The 19,775-nt window shown below is 41.5% G+C and overlaps 1 protein-coding gene across 1 annotated transcript; it reads right to left on the minus strand.

Annotated features, from left to right (window-relative positions):
- Positions 1-5,001: 5,001 nt before the first annotated feature.
- On the minus strand, positions 5,002-15,494 carry ATP6AP2 (ATPase H+ transporting accessory protein 2). The gene is made up of 9 exons (XM_017811011.1): positions 15,381-15,494; positions 12,416-12,546; positions 9,983-10,111; positions 8,749-8,844; positions 8,418-8,555; positions 8,037-8,090; positions 7,458-7,607; positions 6,583-6,699; positions 5,002-6,075 (listed from the first exon to the last, which is right to left on the minus strand). The coding sequence occupies exons 1-9, from the start codon at positions 15,433-15,435 to the stop codon at positions 5,881-5,883; spliced, it is 1,065 nt and encodes a 354-aa protein (XP_017666500.1). The 5' UTR covers positions 15,436-15,494; the 3' UTR covers positions 5,002-5,880.
- Between the last annotated feature and the right edge of the window lie 4,281 nt (positions 15,495-19,775).

The following is a 19,775-nucleotide window of genomic DNA, read 5'->3' on the forward strand; positions in this document are numbered from 1 at the left end:
GCACAGCTCCCTGAAGATTTCCAGAGGGGAGAGCTGCACATTCACCAATGTGGCAGAGCTTATACAGACTCACCTGTTTAACTGATGACTTTCCTGGGGTTGGCTGCCCCAGTCAGAGGTGCTCCAGAGTTTGCAGCTCCACTGTAGGAAGCACTGGCAGTGAAGTGTAGCTGTCTCCTTTTGGCTCTGTCAGCCAGCTGAAATATTGGGATAGGTCCATGTAAAATAATTGGTACAGCTGTTTTTATGTATTGCTTGCTATTTTTTTTTTTTTTTTGCTACAGCAGAGACCAAAAGTGACAGAAATCATTGAGAGCTGGGTTTTTTGTTTCCAAGCTGATGCTGTACCACAGTCAAGATTTTGATTGATCACTTACTGTAGGGTGTGGCTGGAGTTCCCATTTAGCTCTGCAGTGGTCCAAATGCTATAATTGATCACTCAGGTATTGCAGCAGGCTTTTTTTTTGTATCAATTGCTTGGGCACTTTGACCATGGCATTGTAAAGAAGTACTTAAAATGCAGGGGTTGATTGGCAGATAGGCAGCACTGAAGTTGTTCAAGTCAGTGCCTTTCCACTGCTGGCCACAGGCTACCAGCTGAATTACTGTGAATTTATCTTAGCCACTGCTCTATCCCAATGAAAACTAGGTATGCTCACTAGATTAAGGGAATGTAAATTTGTCATCATAAATTCATGCACTGGAGTACAATTAAGTGGAATTTGACTGCCTTCATAATTTTGTGCAACCGTGAATTTTGTTTCCCTTATGAAACATTCTAAGTATTTTATGACGTGCATTCATGCCAAGAACTTAGCTATGTATTTTTGGTGATGGGTGACATCGATGGCAATACTAAATTTGATTCCCAGGGTCCTTTAGTGTGACTCCACTCTTCAGCAATAGAGGAATCTCTTTAAGTTCTGAATGCACACTAGCAAGGCAAGTCCCTATTTAAGGTGGGGATTTATGTTCAGTTCTAGGATATGGGCTCTGTGTACTCTGTTCCTGCTTCCACTCGTTTCTCTTCCATCCTTCACACCATGAGCTGTAGAAGCCCTTTACAACTTAGTTCCTCCATAGCTACACCTTGCATTAGTGGCAGGACAGGAAAAAAACTTCTGGGTTTTGTGGCACTAATCCGCCGTAGGGTTTTTTCCAATTTCTTTTGTTCTGCTGGATTTGAAATCCTGTAGATCCACTTCTGCCTTCCTTGATTTCTCTCCTTTTCTGTCCTGCAATACTTGTGTGGATATCCACTCCCTCCCCTACACAGATGAAAATTCTTAAGAATGTGGTTCAGGGCCTGCAGAAGAGAAAGTAACAAATGCAGGACAGTTCCCAACTCTTACTTGAGCAAAAAATTTAATTTTTTCTAGAGATCATTTGTGAATTTTAGCTCAAAGCACCCACTTCACCATAGCCACAAACTGTGCCAGTAGAGGATCCAAAATATCATTGTTGTTGTGGGGCTTTTTGTTTAGTTTTGAGACAGATGCTTATCTCCTTAGGTTACACTCTGGCAGTGTCCCTGTCAGTTCCATTAAGCCTCACCTGTAAATCCCAGCAACCAACGGCCAGGTTGCTCAACATTTGCATTTCAACGTGGTTTCTTCATTTCCCCTTCCTTCTTTTAGACATGAACATATCATTTTCACATTTCAGATCTGCTTCAGGCCTTGCCCTTGCCTGTGTGTTGCTACAGCTGGAAGAACTCTGAAAGTTGCCATGCCTGCCACAGAGAAGCCTGGAAAGTTGAGGAATATGCAAAGGCCGATTATACCTCCCTTTGCCTAGTTAAGACTTTGGGGATTATCTGGAAAAAGCAGCATACTGACTCTTAAAAGAACTCTTTATTTTATGGCTTATTTTCTCTTTTCAATCTAAATATCAAAAGCAATGCTCAGTCTTCAATTCTGACTCAGAATTCTCTCCTTCAGAGATGTCAGCACTTTTGGAGTACAGCTATCCCGACTCCAGGTACTCCCCAAGCCAAATACTGGACAATATAAGACCAAGGTCTGAAGAAGACCCCATCAAATACACCTCACCCTTTTTGCCAGACGGCAAGCTCTCCAGTGAAAACACTCTCCTTGGTGACCACGTGACTCATGCAGCAGTAACATCCTAAATCCCACAGACAGCACTCTATGGAGCCTTTCCCAGCCTGGCTCAAAGCTGTTTGCTGACTAATATTTTGTAATGACCTTCCTGCCCTTCTCACTTTGGCCACACGAGATCCCAATCCAGGCTGTATTTTCCTTGCATTCCCTCCCTCCCTCACTGTTGCCCTCCTTCACAGAGCTTCATGTGACAGTTTCGTAGCTTTCCTCGTAGCACTGTACACAAAACCTATGATTTCTGCCCTATCCCATAAACATTTTTAAAATTTATAACTCTTGGGATGATTAAAGAGAACGATCAAGAGCAGGTCTCATGGTGTTGACAGCACTTCCATTCTAATTAACTCAATTCTAAGTACAACAAGGCTATTCCTGGCTCAGTGATCAGGACTGCAATTGCCTGTTCGATGGGCAGTTATGGACCAATATTTTGCACAGTAAAACATGTCTGGCTTACCTAGTTCAAGCTAAAGCACAAGGCCTTAAAATGGTTCAAAAAGGAGCTTGTGCTGCATGAAGCAACCTCTATTTAAGACACAGCACACAAGACAGTGCTCACAAGCACCTTTAGTACCATCTGGAAGCCTACAGCCACAAGAATGAACAAATGTGGTATTAACAGGAGAAGTGGGAATTCAAATTCGCCCTTCAAAGTAGTCAAGGACTAGTTTTAAAAAGTAAAATTAGAGCCTAAAGGAGCAGCTGAAAGAGAGCTGACAGAATGACCATCTCAACAGCAGGTCCTGCATTTAAACAAATTCTATGCTGCCAACTTTAGACTGATTAAAATACAGCTGTTAAAGACTTATAATTAATTATACAGTGACTTTAAAACAACTTGCCCCTGTAAAACTGCACCAGTATCTGAAGTGGACTATTAATCTGACTAAACCTTGAGTTAAGTAAACTAGGGATGCATGAATTCAACATAGACCAGTAAGAAGCTCATCAAGTTGAAGTAAGTCCTCACCAAAAAGCCTATAGAATAATTTTCATTGTTTGAAATGAAGAACCCACAGCCCAGACAGCCTAATCTTGCAAAAGCACTGGAAGTCCCAGTACTAGATGGTAGATGTGCCACATGTTTTATCCTTTTTTTTTTACTCCTTTCCTGTAACAGAACCTGACAGTGGCTGTTCTTTCCTCCTGCCAAATACATCATTTTTCTAAGGTATAGTTCAGTTGGAAAGATTCTACCACTAATTACTACCCCCTTTCTTACCCTAGATCATGATTTCTGCTGAAGTTCTGGGGCATTCCCTTCCACATTCCCTTCCATTAAGTGAACTCAAAACAACATATGGACTACCACGTAACAGTTTATGTAAAACTTTAGGGCTCATGCCTATCAACTGGGATGACAGAGCTGTGTTGTAATTGCTTTGATACAGTTGTACAGCTTCATCCGATGGATTTGACTCTCATGGAAACACTGCAAGTGTGTGTGGCACAAGGAAAGACAGACAGGTCATAGTACTGCCTCCACCACACCCTCTGCTCCCTTGCAGTCTCCGGATGGGCAATGGGATTTGTCCTAAGGTAAGAAATCCAGGTAGGAACTGCAGGAGGAACTGTCTGGATGCTTGCATAATTCATGCATTCCAGAGACAGGGGAGCTGTGATGTTTGCAACTGACTTTCTGGCCCATCAGCCTGCAAAGGGAGACTGGAGCCAACAGAGCAAAAGGTGTCCCGACCTTGCAGGCAGCTTCCAAGAGGATCCCGCTGCCCTCTCCCCCACTCTCCAGCCCAAAGACAGGGAACACTCACTTTTGGATGGGTGAGTAAAGGTCAAATAGGGAGATAAAATCCTAAAGTATCTCCACAGGTGCTTTGTCGCTTTGCAATTGTGAATTCTGAAAGGCCAAGGACAAACATGCACATTTCCAGCCATCCTGCTGATATTGTAACCCTTTAGACACAAGTTGTTGACAAATGTGAATCAGCATGGACCTAGCCTCACTGAGACTTCTCAGAGAAGTTTAGAAAGCAAGGGGAGGGGGTCTCTCTGAAGCTTGTGACTCAATAGGAGGGACCACGACCTGAGGACAATATAATCCATTGTTACAGTTGATGGAGTTGTTATTTAGATACTGCATTGGCAATATTTAGATACTGTATTAGCAATAAATCTAAACATAATCACTGTGTCCTACTTCTCACACCTGGCCAAGAGCCTTCCCTTGACTGCTCTGCTACAGCACATTAGAGAGTGTTCAGTAATTAGAGCTCACATTCTTGTCAGAGAAACTGGCAGTGCAACTCTTCTATCTACCGATATAAATCATCCAGATTAACTTTAAATGCCATTAAAAGTAATGTCAAATAATTGTAACATATACTGAACTGGACTTCCTGGACTCAGGCAAAGCTGCAGAACATTGCTCAATTCAACATGAATCGCTCTCCAGGATCTCCAAGACATGAACAACTTCAAGGCCACCAATTCAGACAGACATTCCCAGTAAATTCCCAGAGTAATTCAATGAACAGATCTTTCCTGGAAGTGGAACAACTATCTCCTAACAGTAGGGTAAGTTAAGCACATTAGAGGACAACAAGAAGCAAAAAGCAGTATCCATTCACATTGCTGTATCTGGAATATCTCCCTGTACCACAAGAACAAATGAGTTTCTAAAAACTAGGTAATTCTACAAAAGATTCAAGCCAGAGATCAACCACTTCCTTTAACTACACTCACTATTTGGTTTAGGAAAATTAATCCATACATGATCATCTTTCTTTTGGAGGACAGTTAAAACTAAACTGCTACAGGCTTAGGGCCACTGTCACATGTTGGATGCTGCTGGAACCTGCTCTTGTCAGCTGAAGAAATACTAAACAGAAGTAGCCACACCTATGAAGCCACAAAGAATAAATGCATTCAAGAACAACTGTTCTTTGCTTTATTGAATGGTTGAAGCAGGACTATAATCCAGGTATACTTAAATCAAGTGTTGGTCCACTCTTATCATCAGAAAGAATTGTTTGTTTTTTCTTATAACAACATCAACACAAATGGAAGGAACATGAACCATCATAACAGGAACTTTCAACAGTATTGTGACATTAGACCATGACCAGACTGGTGCTACCTCAGTATTTACAGACTCCACTGTATAGACCAGCCACACCAGTGTTATTTACCTCCAAATCACTGAAGTTCTAGGGAAAGGATCCTTCTTTTTACAGCTCACCTCTGAGCCACCAACATGAGATCAAAATGAGTTGTAGTCTTCTAGAAATATTTCTATATTTAGTATTTTACTAAAGAATATTTACTATCCTCTCTGAAGTTACATATAACCATTATAAATATTTACATCAAACATTTACAGCTGGTTCATAATATACAACACAACAATTTAGCTATGATTTCTAATCGTCCAGTGTAAAAGTTTCAAACAACATGTTGCTATCATAATTTCAATTTCTCTGTTTTGCACACAGTCACAGGCAGTACAGGCCTTTTCAAAAACTCATGTTACATAATAAAAAAAAAATGGAATGATGTTACTTTAATGACAATTATTTCGGGGGTTGTTGTTTTGGTTTTTTTAAACAAGCAGATTTCAATTTCTAAATCCCATCTGGTGCTACTACTAACATTTAAAATAGTCTCGGAGAGGGGAAAAAATACTTAAGAAATAAATACACCTTTAAAAAACTTCCACAATTAACCATGTCAGAATATGTGTTTTCCACACAGTTTGAAGGAGACCTTACTCTTTTCATCTTGCACTGAAATACGGTGTGGTTCAATCCATTCTTATCTTCTGGTTTGTCATCCTATAAATAATGCTGTCATACCCAGGATCCATGTTCCAGAGGTTGTAGGAGATAACTATCACAGCTAAAGCAAGGCCTATCATCATCCACAGAATAATGTTGAAGATTACAGAGTAGTTGTAGTTATATGGATAGGCAAGGTTATATGGATTTTCTTTTTCACTCTGTAATAAAGAAAACGTGTATTACTTCAAAGTGAGCTTGCACACAAAACATTCTGACTCCCTGGAAATTCTAGGCAACATGAATAGGGCAACTCCATCCTGGACTAAGTCTGGAGTCCTGCCAGCAAGGAAAATGTGTTCCCACACCTGGGAGGCAGGACTTGCATGCACTGCTGCACTGGGGAGAAAATGCAGAAAGGCAAATTCTAACAAGGCATAAGGGAAGAAGTTTTCAGAGAACTCAGCTGGACAGCCTGATCTAACTCCTAAATTAGTCCTGCTCTGAGCAGTAGGTTGGACTAGATGACCTCTAGAGCCCTCCTCAACTTAAGTTACTCTATGATTAAGTGAAGATTAAGACAGGTAAGTAAGCTGACCTCTTTGCACCCACGGCTAAATCATAGACAGTATTTTAGTCTTTAGAGAAGAAGTTATGCTCAAGTGAAGAACTGATGCAATTTGGATGAGTTTTAATAAATGAGATATAGAAAAACGTGCCTCTACTACCTGTGAAGATTGGAGAATGGAGCGAGTCTTCCTTATCAGGGGGGAATTAAACTCCTTTACAGCCACCACTTCTACCACTGCATTCCCACCATACAGATTAAACATCTCATCTGCAAACTGGAAAAGCAAAAGTGATTTAATTAAAAACCTACACTGTAGCCAGGAATAAGGCAGAGTTTTGTTAGCAAGATGTAGTAAAACATAATATGTCAGCTTCAGGAATAATCATGGAAAGCTATACTATTTTAGAATAGCTACACTATTTTAGAATTTCACTAAGAAAGTGTGAACTTTCCCCCCATCTACAAGGCCTCTTTCAACCTCCTCAGTCATTGTTCAACAGACTGTAGCTTATGCCTGCTTTCTGGCTCAGCAAATTCATGCTTTTACACTTTTCCATCGTGCTTACTAAAAATTTCACTGATGATTACATAAGACCTGTTGAAGAATTACTTTGTTGAGCACACTGATGGATGAACAGTAGTTATTTTAAAGGCTTGGAAATTTAGATTTATACATTTCCACGAGCCAGTTTTTGTGAGACATACTCGCAGTTTCAAATGCAAGGTATTTATTTAAGAAAAACAAATATATTGAGTCATGTTGATACACACTCACTACAACCCTACTTCTTTATGCAAAATATCTAAACACATTGTAGAATCATGTCAACACTTTCCAGAGAGGCAAACTGTAACATTAGATTTTATAAATGAACAACTGCATTTTAAAAACCAATCATCAGCCAAGCCATCACCAACGAAGGGACAATTCAAAGCATAAGGTAGTCAACAAACTAACTCCCTTGTCATTAGCATAAAAAATTATTTCCTTAATATTACCATGAAGTTTGTTCATTAGGTAGAAAAATGTACCTTTTGCAAGGAGTCTACAAGAATCTGAGAAGCATCCTTGAACTGCTGAGAGTCTTCCCCATATCGTTTTCCAACCTCTTCCAAACCAGACAGTTCCAGAGAATACAGGTCTGGAGAGTGATCTTTGGCCAAGTGCTTGTGTCGAGACAGCTTTGGCACACCATTGAGGGCAGAAAGAAATTAATTCATACACAGGTTATTTTAAAAAGACCCCACATTTCACAAAGAACATGTTCTTAACTACCACTGTACTTCTCAAGTAAGAAAACAAAGGAAGCCCCAGCAAATTCTTCATTGAGTACTTCCCATGTCTTTGGGTATGGAGAAAAAGCAGCTCAGAATTCCCCCTGCTCCCACACAATACAAAAGACACTACAGATGCTTCTCATTCACAATTGCAGTGATAGGGCTGACACAAATTGCTTCAGAATGCATTTTTTAAACTGATGCAATCGACACATGACACACTAGAATATGTATCACTGGTTGCCAAGTATGCTGGCTACAGCTTCTCTACCTTTATAAAAGATCTCTCAAGTTTGTGACTGAAGATGGGGAAAAGGTTTCAAAAAAACTTACCAGGCTTGCAATATCATGTAGGACTTGAAGCTCTGACAGAAAAAGCAAGTCAACCTGGGGGAAGAGGCAAAAAGGGACAGGTATTTGCTTTGATGAGACCTAAGTCAGGGAAATATTGTTTTGTTGCAACTCTCAGTATTTTATAACAGGTCATGTCTGCTACAGCATCAGAACATGCTAGAAGGAAATAACTCTTTCACTGAAGTTACAAAAAGTCCTGAAAACTTAATTACTAGAATTCCATTAGAAAAAAATAAGAGTAGGCTCTCCTAGGCAAAGAAAGGGGGAAGAAAAAGGGGAGGGAAGCAAAAAGCACAAACTAACTAAAAATATTAGAAAAAAAAATCATAAAAGTTCCCACTGATTGATGGGGTTTTTTACCTCATTGTTTCTGCTGAGGGAGTTGAGGGGAAGGGAGCTGAGAACGGAGTTGTCCTGGAACAGGCGGTTCCGCAGCTGGCGCAGTGTGACAGAAAGATCCTCAAACACGGAGTTTGCCTTGCCCACCATGTACACCCTCTGCAGGAACAGCCATTGTTTAGTGACAGCAGAGCTTCCCTTCCAGTTTTTCCAGTCACAGACTAACAATCAATCACACTCGCCCTCTCCAAAGCAAAATTTCATATAATCCATTGGTTTTGCTCCAGCCACACAAGTGGAAAGAGGTTTAACTATTTAGAACATCTGGAATCAGAAGTGAAGCAATACTCACTTCCTCACTGGGGGCCAGCTGCAACACCACAGGCGTTTCCTCCGAGAACAAAGTATGAATAGCATTTGCAACACTGTCAAGACTGAAAGGAACAGCCTGGAAGACAAAGTCCAGCGAAATTTTTGGGTTAAACAAGGACTAATGATCTAAAAGGAGATAATCATGCATGGTAAACTGGTGCAGAACAAAGCTTTCCAAGTTGGGCAGCAGCAGAATTAACTAGAGTTAATTAACCTTAAAACCAACTTATTTGAAAAGGGTTTGTGGGTTCATGCTGGACCAAAAACCAGCTCAACATGAAGAACTCATCCAATACTGCAGCAAACTGGATTACAGCAGACAATGTAATTATAAAGGAGAAGTGAGCAGGCACTGCACAGTTACCAATATTTTGTAAGTTACTGTGTCATGTTACAAAGTGTCTGGAAGAAGTTCTATGACAGAAGAGGCATACATTTAAAACCAGGAAATTTTATCTGAACACAAGAACAAAGCTTTTCTCTCCAAGGATGGTCAAATGCCAGCAGAGGTTGCCCAGAAAGGTTGTGTAGTCTCCATCTGTGGAGATAATCAAAACCTGACTGAACACGGCTCTGGTTGATCCTGCTTGATCAGCGGGTTGGACTAGATGAGTTCCCTTCCAAACTAAATGACTGTGGTGCTGTGACAAGCCTGAGAAGAGTGTTAGCAAAGACAGACAGTAAATGTTATGTTGTCGGTTGCTTTCTTTTTGATGCAGTGTAACGGAACGGTGTCTCAAAATGGTGTATTTCACAGTTAAGAACTTGAGGAAGGCTCAAAAGACCACTAAGAGGGTGATTCAGTACATCAAAGAATCAACATCATATAAAATGTCATCACACGCTCAGCTTGAAGCAAAAAAATTTAGTAATTCTGACTGTGAATCAGTAAGTTACCATGGGAAGCAGTGGATTCTCTGCCTCTGGGAACAAACATATTAAATAAAACTAGATGTCTTTCAAGGAGAACATGCTTTGGTCAAACAAGTTACTGAACTCAACACAGGAGGCCTTGGGTGCTCTCAAAGACCTCTCCCCTTGTACAGGAGTCTGATCAAATTATTGATCTACACAGCCTGATCTATCGTTTTAGGGATCCTCAAGTGAAGTAAGAAATAAGTGAACAACCAGGACTATGGTAGAGAATCATGTACTTGTCATCAGACCAGAAGAGTCACAGAAATCCCGTGACAGTTCCAACTGTGGATACTCACATTTTCAATGGGATAAGAAAACCCTTTCACAGGCAATGCCAGCTTGTCCACTCCCTTCACTGTCACCAGCACAGTAGCTCGTGGCCTGTGAAACAGATCCCCCACTGCAAGACCAGGCCAGGGAAGGTCCTATTACAAAATAATAAAAAAAAAAAAATCACATTTCAAAGGGAAAAAAGAAGAGCCCTCCCCCAGTATTACAGCACAATAACTTATATCTTGTTAATACCTCTGTGCAGGACAACCTACTGGAAATTTCATAAGGAAGTAAGTTAATACTAGGCTGCTTTCATCTTGAGTAATGCTGTCTCAAGTCAACCATGAAGACATTCTTAATTTAAAAGCTGCCAGTAACTTCATAGCAGTCTACACTAGGAGAGCATTATACATAATGGATATATGAAGAGTTATCTCCCATAATTAAATTATAAATATTATAGTCCGTATTTAATCAGTGAAGGCTGAATTAAAAAAAACAAACAAAACCCCCCAACAATAAATCAAACAAACCTAAACCCTTTCACAAAACACGACAGAAAGAGGTTTAGGCACACTAAACTACTTGATATTCTCAGTACCAGAAAGAAACAGGGGGGTAAAAAGACTGGGGTGTCAATCATAACAACAACTTCCTAATTCAAAATTTACAAATTTGCACAGAAACAGAGAGATTCCTTAGTAGCTTACTACAGTTATGAATCAGTAAGAGCACAGTGAAGGGCACCTGGCTGGTTTATACAGGCACAAAATACAAACTCATCTACTTGGAATAAATTCAAACAGATTTCTCCATTTGTGCAAACGACATAACTGCTTGTTTTTTGAAAACCAACTTAACAGGATTTTAGAATTAAATGTCATTGACATTATGATCTGTATCACCTCAAAGAAACAAAAGGAAAAACCATTTAAAGCACCATCAGGGACAAAAAGGGGTTCAGTCTTATTTTGCTTTAACAAGGGAAGAATATTGAATGACTGGTTTTGATAGTTCCAAATGTAATGCAGTAAGAATTCCAAATTCTCTACAGTGTACCCACTGCACTGTCAGTTTATGCTGCTAGACCATAGACCTGATGTGAGCTGCAAAAGGAGTCCCTGGGCCCTGCACTCTTCTCCATACCAGGGCTGGAAGCTGCCCACAGTGACTTCTGCCTTCCTCAGTGACACTGCTGAAAACCTACAGTTCCAGGGCTTAAATGAATAATAATTTAAACACTTCCTTCCCTGCCTGCTTCCAAGATTTGAAATAATACTAATAGAGAACTATTCCTAAAGGATGGTATGGACCCAGCACAGCAAATGAATTCCAAAGTTTGGCAAAGGCACAGGGTGTGTACTCAAACAATTTTTTCCAAGATAACCATGACACATCTTCAGATAACTAGTATGCCAAATGTCAAGTGGTCAAAATGGGCCAAACCCTATTGTTTTTCTGGGTGTCTTTACATGCAACACACACAATCATGGCGAGGCTTCGCGAACGAAGATTTGGGAACACACACAATACCATTCAATATATTGTTTCTCCTTGATAAAATAATGAAAATTTACTTCTTAGGCATACAGCTTTTACGAGTTTGTTACTAGTTTGATGACGAAAAGACCATAATTAATTGAAAGCAATATATTTTCAGACAAATTCCAAAACACAGGCTAAACAGACCTGCATTCAAACCAGCCTTATCAGACCTCTTCCCTAGCTGCAGACTGGAAGAAGTGGTAACTGGTTGCTGACACCAGCCTGCAGATTTGAGTATCTGGCTGCACACAGACACTGTTACAGATGCCTGGCTATCACACTTTCATGTACTGCTTCAACAGCCATCCCTGCTGAAGCCCAGGAAAAATTCAGTAGGCAAGACTGGAATCAAGCCAAGGGCTCCTTCTCATGTGCCCCACTTTAAACATCACCAAAGCTATATCCAAATACTTAATGTGGGAAAACACAAATCATGTTTTCAAGTATTTGGATTACTATTTAAGTAATAACCAGCCTACTTGTTCTTACTAACTCTGCCCAGCAGACAGGTTTGGTGACCTGACAAAACGCCTGCCTTGCCAAGGCATTTCTCACGGTCCTCAGAGAACTCAAGAGCAGAGCCCTGTGGAGAGTGACAGGGCTGTGTGTGATCATGGATCTGGGGATACAGCACACAGCTGGGTCTCAGAGGAAGTGAGGAACAGCACTGTAAAGCCTCTGCAGGCATCCTTCTATGGATGATGATTCAAACTGGCCAGCCAGCACAACCTCTGCCTGCTCACATGACAGACACAGCTCTGTGCTTAGAAACCACCTCGGACAAGTCATGCATTCCCCAACACAAACAGGAGGGTATTTTATATATTCCAGCACATGACAGGAAGATTTGTGTGTTGAGTGAGCAGGTCTGTAGTTTTAGAGGTGTTTCAAAACCGAGACCTGAAACGTACTTCTTCAACAGAGAAGCCCATGGTTAATGCAGCGACATCTGGGATCCGCTCGCCAGGAATGGGCCAACTTCCATCTCGGAAAACAACTGACTGAGGTGATCGTAAGATACTGAATTCATCTCCACAGACACCTGAAAAACAAACACAAGAAGCTGTCGGAGTTCTTGCAATCTTTCCCTTACATAGCATGGAAAAAGGGATATTAGAGCTTTCTTTCATTCCTTCTTTCCCCTCTCATGCCTATCACTTTGTGTAAAACAAGGAGTGAGAACCCTTCATTTTGGTGCTCTGGAATACAAAATAAGGTTTCTATACAGCAATGACTAAGGACAAACAAATCCATATTAACAGAAGCAGGACCATTATTCAGGCAACAGCACAGAACAGTTCTATGTACTCACTAACTGGCTGCAAGCAGTGCTACAGTTGAGATCTGCTAAAGCAAACTCTCAGTGGAACCAGGCAGACTCCAAAATCCTGTTCAGCTCACAGTGCATCAACACAGCCCTGTTTGCTTCCAGGACTGCTCAGCATAACACCTCTGTTCCTGCAGACAACAGCCTGAGCCACTGTGCCCAGAGCCAGGAAGTCCAGCGGAGTCTGTCAGTGCTGGATTAAACTGAGCACTGCCAGGACAACCTGGATCCTGCAGAACAGCTCCCGTGGCCCTGCTCTGCCTCCTCCACCACATGACACTGTGAGATGCTTTTCTTCCCCTGGATGCAGTGCTGGACCTGAGCTGACTGTGTGAAGCCCCAGCCTGCAGTATTTCTCATGTTGGGTTTTCACTTATCCAGGATCCCCCTTCACTCTCTCCCCCACTACCTCAAATAGCAGAGTTGACTAAAAGCATATTTTTAAACTCTTTTATGGTGAGAGTAATTTACTGCTTAATAAAGTCAGGAAGGATTCCATAGGTGTAAAACATGGGCTTGTTTCAACCTGGCTTCCTCCTTTAAAGTCGTTTAAGCATAGCTGCAATACTGTGTGAATAAATTTGTGTGAATAAATTTTAAAACTTATTTGGTGTATATAAGCAGTGACATACACATACGGCAAAATTTCAGGCATATGCTCCTCAATGACCAGTCTGAGAAGGTTTCCAACAAAAAACTGATCTGACACGAGATATGAGAAAATCTATATATATATATAATAAATATAAATAATATAAAATATATATAATAAATATTTGCAGGCCTCTAAGCTGAAGTTCTAATCATAAAATGTGTCTGACTGCATACTTCAAAATTATATGAATAACTGTCTAAAGAAAATAAAGCTATTTAGTCATATGATCACTGAAAATTGATTACCAATCCAAGCAGCAATATACAATAGTTTTCCCAGGCATCTACAAATCTAAAAGCTATTTACAAAAATAATGCAAGAGCAAAATGATGTGCTGCGCAGCTAAAATCCTCCCTAACATTAAATTTAACTAAAGTGACCTTGAAGATGCTGTTTTAAAGCCTGGGTCATGATCATGCATACAAATGCTGACAGTAAATCTGAGCTGTGTTATGATAAACACGGTAAAGGACAAAGTACTGCTGTGCAGGCTGGGGAAGGGTGGCAAAAGGAAGCAAACAGGCCAAACCAAGCAACATATGTGAAGGAAATTAAAAAACTTTTTGATTTAAATTGATGCGTTCACTGGATGCCCTGCTGCCAATTTTAATGATAAGTAAAATTAATTACAATTTTGAAGAGCAGAAATATTCCCATACCAATTTCTTTAGGAAGGAATTTACAAAACGGCTACAAATCTGGAGGATTTCACATGTTGCTCTCCAGAAGGCCGTAAAAGAGTCACAAGTTATGCAGGACAAAACTGGCTTACTTGGGGCTAGACTGCTCAGGTGAGTAAAATCATTGAAATTGCCCTCGCTAGACTTGTTCAAGATTTCAGTGATTAAAACTGAATTTGAAAATGAGAACACAAGCAGATTCCCTGTAATTGCCTGTGGAATACTTAACCAAATTCCTACCCTGCCAAAATTGTACCTCAAGCTCTCAAAAGCCTTTGTGAACCTGGAGAACTAAGAAATATCGAGTGAAAAGTATTTAGAGGGCCTTGAAGTGTCATCACAAGCCCGACTCACAGCAGGTGACAGGAACCCTGTAGCGACCATGAAAGCAGCTCAGCAAAACATGAAAATTCACACAAAGCAACAAAATGAGGTGTGTTTATCACAGAATCGAGGTTGGAAGAGACCTCTAAGATGACCCAGTCCAACCATCCACCCAGCACTGCCACTGTAACCCCTAAACCACTACACCACATCACCCAGCACCACATCCAGAGCCTCTGGAACAACTCCAGAGGGGATGTTGACTCCACCACCTCTCTGGGTGACCTATTCCAATGCCTGACCACTCTAACAGTGAAAACGTTTTTGTCTATTATCTCATCCCAATCTCCCTTGTCTCATCTTATAAAATAAGACTGTAATATAATTCATATACAATACCTGTAAATATACATATACAATTATATTTTATTGTATATAATCTATATACAATAAGACATATCATGTATAATTATATATTCGTATTGCGTATAATATATAAAATATAAAATACATGTAATTTTAATAATAAAGTTCTATAAATAATACAATTATGTATGAAATTTATATTATTTATAATTTAATGTAAACCAGTCCTTGGTCAGAAAGGGAGAGGGAAGTGTTCGAGCAGCGTGTCTGGAGGTGGGTGGGAGGGGGTGTGGGGCAGGGAGCCGCAGTACGATGACAGTCCCCTGCTCCCACCCCTCGCTCCAGAACCCGGTACAGACACACAGACAGACACACAGACAGACACACAGACAGACACTCCCCCTCCCCTCCCCGCGCCCCTTCCCCAGCGCTGCGGCCCAGCCCCTCTCCCGCAGTCTCTTCCCGCAGTCTCCCCCCGCAGGGGCCCTCCCCGCTCCCCCGACCCTGCTGTCTCGCCCACACACCAGCCACACAGGCAGCCGCCAGCAGCGCCGCCAGCCCCAGAGCCATGTCCGCCATGAAACACCGCCGGGCCGCGCCGTCGGACAGACACCAGAGAGCGCCCCGCCCACCGCGTTGACGGACAGCCGCCGCAGCCAATCCGCGGGCGGGATTCCGCGAGGCCGGGCGGGACTCTGCAGAACTGACCAATCGCAGCCCCCCCCGATCACGGGGCTGAGCGGTCAGCTGTGCAGCCGGGGGCGGGGTCTCACCTTGAGTGGCATTTCCGCTTGGCCAATCAGATCGCGAGATGTCTCTGCACCATTTTCTTCCCCGCACCGTGAACTCGGAGAGGAGAGACAAGTAGGCAGTGATGATTGACAGCTAATTCGACCAATCGAAGTGCGATTGGGCGGGACGGAGCGGTGATTTGCACCAATCAGAGAGCGAGGCCGCCGGCTCCACCCTGTCCGCACCTGCCAGGGGCTGTGGCTGTGAGGGTGTGAGGGATTGGCACCGCCCCTGCCCGTGCTCCTGTCGCTGCCCTTGTCTTTATCCTTGTCCCTGCCCTCAGTACCTTCTTCCCTGAAGTTTATTAAGAACACCTACAGTAAAACACGCAGTGACTACCCCAGCCATGCCCGTCTCACCTCAGCCGCCATTACCTGTAATGGGAACAGATGGGTGGTGCGTGTTGTTCACTGTATGTGTAATATTCCTGCAGTACACCATGAGCCATCAAGTTGCGGGTGTTTCCTGTGGTCTTTGCACATTTTTAGGCTCTAGATTATCTTGATGATAATCTCTGCAAATTGAGGCAGAGAAAACTGGGCTTTGAGGGTGAACTGTCTCATGGCATGGGAGGTTAATACCTCCCATTTTGTGGTCAGTAGAACTGTGTTAGGAGCACTTCAAATTAATCCTGACTTATTCTTTATTCTGTATTGTGCATCACAAAACCGGCACCCCATAACGGCTTTTGTAAAATAGATGCAAACAAATGTGTGTGAGATTACCTGGATACTGAAGCGAAGAGTATGATCAAAACAGCTGTTTCCTGGTGGGTTTTTCTGTTTTGGAATTCCTCAGGAGGCAACGTGTGTGAGTTCACAGGAAATCCAGAAATCCAGGGAGTGTTTTTATTCTTTTCTGCAACGCAGCAACTCTGTCACATCCACGTGGTAAAACTGTATTTATGTGCAGGACATGCCAAGGATTACTACCCATAGAGTTTATCCAACCAGATTCTGCTGTGCATTTAGAAATTCCAGGCAGGTATAGAAACACTTGAAAAACCTTCCCGAGCAACGTTTATGCACTGAAAAAATAACAAACCAAACAAAAAACGTTTGTCTAGAAGAATCAGTGAGTGGGTTCTGGAATGGCAGGTAGTAAAATGAAAGTGTGTGTACAACAAACAGTATTTAAGAGAGTAAAGTTATATGCCTGCCACTGCCACATGATAGGGTGTGACGACGGGCAAATCACTTACACCCAGATTTTTACAGGTGACAATAACAGTCTTTTCCTTGTCTGGGAGTCGATTTGCATAAATGAAGAGGAGCTTCTGTTCCCACTGCTGCCAGGTGGAAACTATACTTCAAATATGAAAATCATGCCAAATGCATAGACTACTCTGAAACTCAGCAGCAGGGCAAGTTATGAGCACTTCAAATGAATCCTCGCTTATTGTTTACTCTGTATCACGCATCGCAGAACGTGCACCGCTTTTGTAATAGCTTTTGTAAAATAAATGCAAATAAATGTTGGTGAGATTACCTGAATACTGTAGCAAAGATATGATCAAAATAGTTGTTTCCTGATGGGCTTTTCTGCCTTCAGAACAGGATTAAAAGAGCACAAGGGAGAGAAGGCCTGGACCACTGAACAACAAAGATATTGAATGATTGCTTTTCAGTGAGCCCAGCCTGTTGGTGCGCTGAGCAAGGCAGGGTGATTTTAAAAATCATTTTATCTAGTAAGATGACAATGCTACCACAACATATATGCCCGTGGGTCCTGGATTAAGGTTGTGTGGGTTACCTTATTTTTAGCATTTACTGGCTCTTGGGCACTCGACTTTGCAAGTGCAGTGTGTCTATTTTAGCATGGTTTCACCAAGTTTTACCTTTCTAGGAGAATATGATTTGCGAAACTGCTAGAGGGCATTGGGTGGTTATGATTCTGTCTTAGATGGGAATGTAGTGGAAAGTGCAGAGCAGGGAGAAGAGCGGACAAGGGAAGACGTTTTTTCATCTAAATTAAGGATTTCTTAAAATTAGATTTGAAAAAGAAGGTCCTAGAGTGAATAAGACTGTTTGAAAGAAGGTGTTTAAAAGGTGTGATAACTGTTACTCTCTCTGTGTTTCATATCCATGCATGTTAGCAACCATTTCAAATTTTGTATGACTATCCTGACACTGTTTTCCATAAAGCATTCACTCTGGAAGTCATACCAGAACCAAAGAGCATCATCTTATTTTTTCCACATTTGCACAATAAATTGTATTTTTGAGACTTTAGCATTCGCATTCCTCTTTTCTTTTTCTGAACTCTTGGTGCTAGGAATACTGTAATGTAATTCTACAAATAGAAGAGAAATTAGAGTTCTGCATTTGGATATTCTTCTATCCCATCTCTGCTACTCAAATTGCTTTTCTTCTTGAAATCACAGTACAAACATGGTTTCAGATGTATCTTATGTTCCCCTGTTCTCAGCTTGGTTTCTTCTTTGGGAAAATAATAAATAGAAGCAATAAATGTTATTATGAAACAGCCAAGTCTCACCAACTCTGTACACTGGTTTTTAGTGCCCACTGGGTATATCTATGTACCAGTGAAGCCCAGTATAAGAGAATAATACCATCACTTTGTAGGCTGGCAGAGCTCTAGCTATTTTCTCTAGGCTTAATTTAGATCCCAGCTGTGCTTTGAAGAGAGTGAGTTTTGTAATCCTGTAAGCAATACTTGTGACAAAATCTATGCACAGTAAAATTATTCTATTAAACTGATTTCATTCTGAGCTTCTGCTCAGGGCAAGTGAAAAATTGAGGCAATGCGCACATTAGGTCAGAAATAATTTTTATAAAGACATAGAGTGCTAATAGCAGTCACAAGAGCCAAGTGCCAGCTGTGGGCAAAATACCAGTGTTCAGTGTTCACTGGCTCTTTTAGTACTGTGCTCTGCAAAAATGTCTTCATCAGGAATTGCTCATGTGGTGATTGGATGCTGCCTTTGCCCAGAGTCCTGCCTGTACCAACAGCATTGTGGGTGAAGTGATGGTAGAAGAGGGAATATGAGGAAAAGGCTGAGTCAGCGAACCCTCCATTTGTCTGTACTGTACTGCTGTGTTATCACTGGATTTTGTTCTGTCACTACTAAACCCAGTGTAGTTGCTAGCAGAGTAACTGCCTCCACCATCGTTTCCAAAATATATGCCTGGATGCTGTGATCACTGGGCTAGTTGTATCCTATAGGAAAGAATGAAATCCCAGTGGCAGGTGCCATTCAGAGATGCCAGGTCCAGAAGCGCATGGGGTGAGCGATGCCCCCTTTGGTACTAGGCTTTACAGTCTCACAGAAAATTTACGCACAGAAGTTAAGCGTAAGCTTTTCAAATAAAATTGAGCAGACAAAACACTCTTTTCTGTGATGCTCTCTGACCTTGACGCACTGATGGAACACGTGCTTAAACTGTACTGTTAGTTGGGCACCCCTTGTCCTGGGGTTTTGGGGGAATGGGACAAGTTTGAAAGACTCTGTTGGGCAGCTAGTTTTGAGACTGCTGGCATCCTGGGAGATGAGACACGAGACAATTTTGCACAAGTTGGTGATTTATACTGGGTGCAATATAACTATATTTCATGAGACATGAAAAGTTGTTGGTCCTTGCTGCTGAATTGCTTCACGATCTCCTCTCTCCTGTCCCTGTTTGCAGACTCCATCCATGTAAGCAGAAACAGTTGTTGTTTCTGCAATTGTGGATACCAAGGGTAAATAAATCAAAGACAGCTCAAATAATTTCTAAAGGACTAAAAAAACACCCCCCAAAGAACAATAAAAAACTACACCAAACCCATTGTTACTGATCCAAGTCTTGGGCTGTATTAGAGCTAATTTCACGAAGACTCAGATAATAAGCAAAATATGAGTGCTGCCCTCTCTCAAAGGTGGATTTGTCTTTGATACTTCTTTGTGAAAGGAAAAGTACCTTTCTCTTTTAGTACTGTCACTCAATAGCCATCTTCAAGAGGATTGCTAGCTCTCTCTCTGTAGGACTGAGCCACAGTTAAAGCCTCCAAATATACACAAGAAGCCCATTTTAGGGTCCTTTTTGCTAGGTTCTATATGCGCATCATATAAAGAGAACTATTCATCTTTTTTTTGTGTCACAATGTCAAAACTGTGATCTTGGGAT

Source organism: Lepidothrix coronata, unplaced genomic scaffold (genome assembly GCF_001604755.1).
Source record: "Lepidothrix coronata isolate B3197 unplaced genomic scaffold, Lepidothrix_coronata-1.0 Scaffold30, whole genome shotgun sequence".
Classification (NCBI taxonomy): Eukaryota; Metazoa; Chordata; class Aves; order Passeriformes; family Pipridae; genus Lepidothrix; species Lepidothrix coronata.